The sequence below is a fragment of the Solanum stenotomum genome, chromosome 7 (assembly GCF_019186545.1).
Source record: "Solanum stenotomum isolate F172 chromosome 7, ASM1918654v1, whole genome shotgun sequence".
Classification (NCBI taxonomy): Eukaryota; Viridiplantae; Streptophyta; class Magnoliopsida; order Solanales; family Solanaceae; genus Solanum; species Solanum stenotomum.
Genome location: NC_064288.1, coordinates 1,939,100 through 1,945,453, shown reverse-complemented (window position 1 = coordinate 1,945,453; position 6,354 = coordinate 1,939,100). Strand labels below are relative to the sequence as shown.

General features: G+C 31.5%; 1 protein-coding gene and 1 non-coding gene across 2 annotated transcripts; one reads left to right on the top strand and one right to left on the bottom strand.

Moving 5' to 3' along the window:
• Window positions 1–505: 505 nt before the first annotated feature.
• Window positions 506–577, bottom strand: TRNAP-UGG (transfer RNA proline (anticodon UGG)). Its single transcript has one exon. It is a non-coding gene; the product is annotated as a tRNA-Pro (tRNA).
• Window positions 578–1,513: 936 nt separating this feature from the next.
• LOC125871224 (F-box protein At4g00893-like) lies at window positions 1,514–3,548 on the top strand. The gene is made up of 2 exons (XM_049551823.1): window positions 1,514–1,527; window positions 2,597–3,548. Exons 1-2 carry the CDS (start codon window positions 1,514–1,516, stop codon window positions 3,546–3,548), a joined length of 966 nt encoding a protein of 321 aa, XP_049407780.1.
• The last annotated feature ends 2,806 nt before the right edge of the window (window positions 3,549–6,354 follow it).

Genomic DNA, 6,354 nt, shown 5'->3' with positions numbered 1-6,354 from the left:
CCCCCTTTCAAAAAATATATATTTTAGGTAAAACTTTTTACTTTTTCCAAAATAATGTAAAGTTTCAGTTTTTTGATACATACAAGAAATATTAATATCAATTGGGATTATTTATTTAAGTTGAGTTCAATTCTCGGAATGCCCCCTTTCAAAAAATATATATTTTAGGTAAAACTTTTTACTTTTTCCAAAATAATGTAAAGTTTCAGTTTTTTGATACATACAAGAAATATTAATATCAATTGGGATTATTTATTTAAGTTGAGTTCAATTCTCGGAATGCCCCCTTTCAAAAAATATATATTTTAGGTAAAACTTTTTACTTTTTCCAAAATAATGTAAAGTTTCAGTTTTTTGATACATACAAGAAATATTAATATCAATTGGGATTATTTATTTAAGTTGGATATAAACTCTGAATAGTTGTTTGAACAACGAGTTACATTTACGTACTATTAGTGCCAATATTGACATTTATTTTAAGTTGGAAAAAAAAGAAGGAATTGGGGCGTTCCGAGAATCGAACTCGGGACCTCTCGCACCCAAAGCGAGAATCATACCACTAGACCAAACGCCCTCTTTATGTTGTAATCATTCATTCTATTATTTTTATTATATAGAGAAGAATGATACCTTTTTGTTTTTGATATTTAATCTTTGGAATATCTAATTTTATTCTTAAACATGACGTATAAATTATATGTGTTGTATATGTATATCTTTTTATATAGTATGCACTATTTACAAGTTTTGATCCCATCTCATTATGACATTATTGGGACCAACCGGATGGTCATTATTGAAAAATAAGACCGGAACTCATGATCTGAAATATAAAGAAAAATAAAATAATTTGATGTCCCAAAGATAGAATAGACAAATGAATAAATATATCCATATTAAATCCTATAAATTATAGAGGTCTATTAACTTAATAACAAACACAATTCCATATGATAGATAATTTTTCAATTTAATTAAAACTAAAACTTGTGTCTTCTTTTCCAATCACTAAATACCTATCATAGGTCTAGTCAAAAAAATTATTAGTATAACACCTTAAACCTCGTAATATTGTTATTCTATATTAGGATTGTAATTGATTTTAATGTTTTAAATGTTAAGACTTTTAATATCATTTAAATAAGGAAACGATTATGATATAAAACTTTGATAAATTTTAAAATACTAAATATTAAGAGTTGTTACCTCTTATAAATAAAAAAACAAAGAGATTTAATAGCTATAATTTATAATAATGAATTTCAAAAGTATTAGAACAATACTTATTTAAAAATAATAATAAATGACAATTTTATCTACGTGTATAACTAAAAGGGGAGAATATTTTGGTATAGTTATGAATTTGTATTGTAACAGAAAACAAATGCGTGGGTAAGTAGGAGACCTAAAGGTTAAATGCGTTTGGTTTGTTGACAAACATATTTTATATAAATAAATAGTCTTTTCTCTGTTCATAATTTTGCATCTAAAGCTTTATTTTAACCTAACAATGGAAGAAGAAGAGTAAGTATTCTGGTTTCTTAGTTTCTTGTTTTCATGTTCAATATTTAGTGTTAAAGAATGTTATTGAATTAGTTGATATTTCTGTTTTATTTTTAATGTAATTTTATCGTAATTCTAACATGTGTTAAGAATGTATAAGATCTAATTGAATGTCTATTTACTACTCTTAATTTAGTTTCTAATCTTGTTTGTTATGATTTAGTTTAAGTACACCAAAATATATGATTTTTGTTTGAATTCAATTCATCCAATTTAAGTTTGTTATCGTAAATACTTATTCCCACATTCATAATTATATATAAATTGCTAATAACTATTCGAAATTGTATTATCAAATATTTATTTTCTATACCATAATTTTATCAAACAAACCAGTCAAATATCTTTTATTTTATTTAATTGCTTCAATACATTTTCTTATATTAATACGCACCCATATATAAATTTGAAGCTATTTTACTTACCCATTTACTCTACCCAGTTCATATTTATTTCACATTCATTGTGTCTTCTTCATCTTCTAACACACCTCATCTTCACCATTACATTTTCTGATAAAAACTTTAGGTTCGTTAGTTTAGGTTTTTAGGTTCGTTAGTTTAGGTTTGTTATCACATTATTGAGAAAAATTATATTTTTAACTTTAATATGAATTTTTGAATTTATATAATAAAGTTTTTACATATATTTTTATTTGAATTTGCTTATAATTGTTGTATTGTAGCCATTTTGTACATATCTATGTCATTCATAAATGTTTGTGTAATGTTCATAAATGTTTGTGTAATGTTTTAGTATACATTCAAGATTAGCGCGTAATATTTATTCAAATTATGTGTGCTCCCATCTTCTCGTATCGCCTCACGCCAAAAAACTAAGTAAGAAACACACTTATATTTGTGTTAAACATTTTTCAAGAAAAATGTCAAAATAATTTCATACATTTTGAATAGTTCATATCTATAGTACATGTTCTAACTTTATACTTGCACTAATGGAACCTAACTTCTTCCAATTATATTTCCCTTGTATAAAGTTAAAAAAATTACTAAATTTTATTGTTGTGAAGGTACATTAGAACAAGGATTTCATCAAGAGCATGGTGTGATCTACATCCAGAGCTTTTAAGTGAAATAGCACAGAGTTTAGGAATAATTGATCTTCTAAGCTTTCGCGGAGTTTGCAAAGATTGGCGTTCTGCTTCCTTCACAGCTTCTGCCTCCATTGAATCAACGTCTCGTGACTCAAAGCTCTATTTCCTTCTTCATAATGATCGCGATGAGAATACTATCTTATTTAATCCAACCACCAACAAGAATTACACCATCAATATCCCCGAGTTGAAAGAAGCAACTTGCCTTGCATCAACTCAAGGTTGGTTACTCATATCACAAAGAGGTAACCTTTTCTTCTTCTGCCCTTTCTCTCGCGTGAAAATTGACCTCCCACCTATTCAAGGACTAGAAAACACTCCTGCGGCTGCTGCTGCATTTACCTCACCCCCTTCCTCAATTGATTGTGTTACGGCTATCATTTACAAGGAAAATGATGATATTGTGGAGGTAAACGTCCTAGAACGCGGAGCTAGCATGTGGATTAAGTATGAATATGATCTCAAACATAATCAAAAGAGTTTTGGTGATGCTAAATGTGCTACTTTTCAACAAGGATGTCTCTATTTGATGGATGGTTTTAAGAAGTTGTTGACATTCACATTGGAAGATAAAAGTTTTGAGATGTTCTTAGTAATTGAGCAATCTAAGGATCCAAATTTGGAAACATTGTCATTTAGGTACAAGGACAAACTTTTTAGTAGAAGTAATTTGAAAAAACAGATGAATCTTGGTGATGATGTTACTATTACTACTTGTGGTGCTACTTATTTTGGAAGTGATTTTGAAGTTTTGATCCACAATGAAAACATTGAGGCAATGGAAGGAACAAATGCTCAACATTTCAAAGGAATTTGGATTCAGCCTAGATTCTTTCAACTCCCTCCAAATTATAGTTGGTCACTTTGAGGTTTTGATCTAGTTAGTTATATCAAGTTTTGTTTCTTCTACTTTGTTTGAATGTAGTGGATTGATAGAAGTGGACAGTTATTTTTGATTATTCTACAAAAATTGATTAATTTCTTCCCTAGCTCCTTACCATTTTCTAGTAAGGGTATACTTGCAAAAACACCCAGAGGTCGTTCGATAGAGTGTATTGGAGAAAATAATGTAAAATAAGTAGAATTTTCTGTCAAACAAAACTAGATACAAGAAATGTAAAATAGCATTATCAGATACATGTCATTATATCGGATATAAAACAAGATTCAAAGTTTTTAAGACGGAGACACATAACACTAATTCTAGACACATATAGAAGAAATTATGTTTAATTCTTCTCCCCATTGTAGATGGCAACAAGTTAATAGATATACAACACACCACCGTGAATTTATCAAATATAAACTTGAAAAAATCCATAGAATTCATGGCATTGATGATAAAGAGGATGAATGTAATATGTTTGACTGGATCATCAATTAACTTGGAAAACTTTGTTTGTAACAATTACTTCGATTTGGTCTCATTAGAAAGGAACAATACACAAAAAAATTTGGGTTCAGGAGATTTTGTTGGTCATGGTGATGATATCTTGAGAAGAATAGAGTAGATTAGCCATTGCTGGAATGAAATTGTATGGTGAAATTCTTGAACCATAAATGAGAAGAGATAATTGAGTGATAAATATAGAGTGGAGAATTGAGAGAGAGGAAATGATTTGGAATGAAAGAATAAATTGAAGAGATAATTAATCAATCCTAATTTTAAGGGATGTTGGTATATATTTGTATCTTCAATAATATATGGTATAAAATATTAAAAGTGGTATGATATGTAATTGTTTGAAAGGAAAGATAATGTTAGTATATATGGTAGTAGTATTGTCACGCCCCGAGGCTACCCCCTAGACGCAACACGAAACCTAGGATTACAAGTGACCCCAAGCTAACCCTGAGTCTGGCATAGCACAAGCATACTGAAATACAACTAAGTAAGTGGAAGCATAACTGTAAAGTGAGTCAAAACTAAAAGAACTTCAAGTGAGAATATAAATATCAAAGGGGAAACAACCCAAAACAACTGAATACTGACTCTATGTCTGAAAGCCTCTAATACTGATGAGCTGCTAGGACAAGTCCCCAACTAACTGTAAAAATACTAAAAGATTGATAATAAACTAACTAAACCAAAAGCATAAAGAAACGTCCTCGAATTATGAGGAGTCACGATTGAAGTTGTTGAGTATGTGCTGGAAGTCGAACTAAGCGTGATTTGGATGCTAAGCGCCTAAACCAACATCATACAACGATGTAGCGCAAAAGTATGTGTCAGTACTTTGAATGTATTGAGCATGCATGATATAGATACTAAGTTGAACAATATAAACTGAACAATATAGATAGGTTGTACTAAAGTATAACTAAAAACTGAGCTAGATGCAATGACCAAGTACTAATCATGGAGATAACATGATGAACTGAATACTAAAGTAAATGTTAATAATATGGTCGATGCAATAAGAGTATGATTATGGGAGCTACTATTAACCGACATAAACCATGTGAGTTAAACGTGGAGTCCGATGTATACGCCCCATCGAGAGGATCCAATATACCTTTCCAAGGGTATAAAGGCATGACTATGGCGTGATCACTAAAAATTGATGCCCAACAGAGGGGACTTCTGAACCTATGTTAGCACGTAGTTCTGGGACTTTGAGGGTACACTGAACCCTAGTCCAACTCGGTACTAAGTCTACTCCCAACTGAATATATATAGCTAAAATGTACTAAAATACTGAGTAGCTTAAAATATTGATATGCTATCTGAGAATGCAACATAAATATATTGAAAGATATGACATTCAAATTCTAAAGCATGATTTTCTGACTGATCTACCTAACAAGTATAATTAATGAAATAGTGATAATTAATACAAGCTAGGGTTCTTGATTCTATACATGGAAGTATGAAACTTTTCCAAGAAACATGTTATTTAGATCGTGGAAATTATAGCAGCAAAAATTACAATGAATTCCCAAGGTTTTGGAAACCCTAGGTCTGAACAATTTATGAGAATTGAAGAACTGACTGAATTCTAGGGACCTAATGGGTGGAAGGAACCCACTAGTGAAATCTCACATACCTGACTTAAAAGCTGACGAAGTGACTTCAAGACAGGCTTCATGGGCCACCACGACCCGTCAAGTGGGTTGTGAAGATGCTCTGCCCGACAGGGCTTCACTATTTCAGGCATAACTTTTTACTCCGAGCTTGGAATTAGGCAAACTTAGTAGTGTTGGAAAGAGGATTCAGAGATCTTTAATTTGATAGGTCATGTGCCACCTAATTCATTTTGTGCTAAAAGATATGATCGTTTAAATTTGACCCTAAGTTCTAAATCTGATAAGTCCCCTTCACAGACGACTTTACGATCAGTGTGAAGCTTCACGGACCGTCTAGGCGTCTGTTGTCCTTCACAGTATCCTTGGGGGTGCAACCTCACTTAAAACTGACAAGGTGACCTTCAAGAGGGGCTTGACGGGTCGTCTAAGGCATGATGGCCCATCTAGTGGGTAGTTATGTTGCCCTGCCCGACAAGGCTTCACTAAAACGAGCATAACTTTTTATTCCGGGCTCAGAATTAGGCAAACTTGGTGCCATTGGAAAGAGTACTCAAAGACCTTTAATTTTATAGGTCAAGGGCCACCAAATTCATTTTTCGCTAAAAGATATGATTGGTTGAAGTTGCCCCAATACTCAAGACCTGACG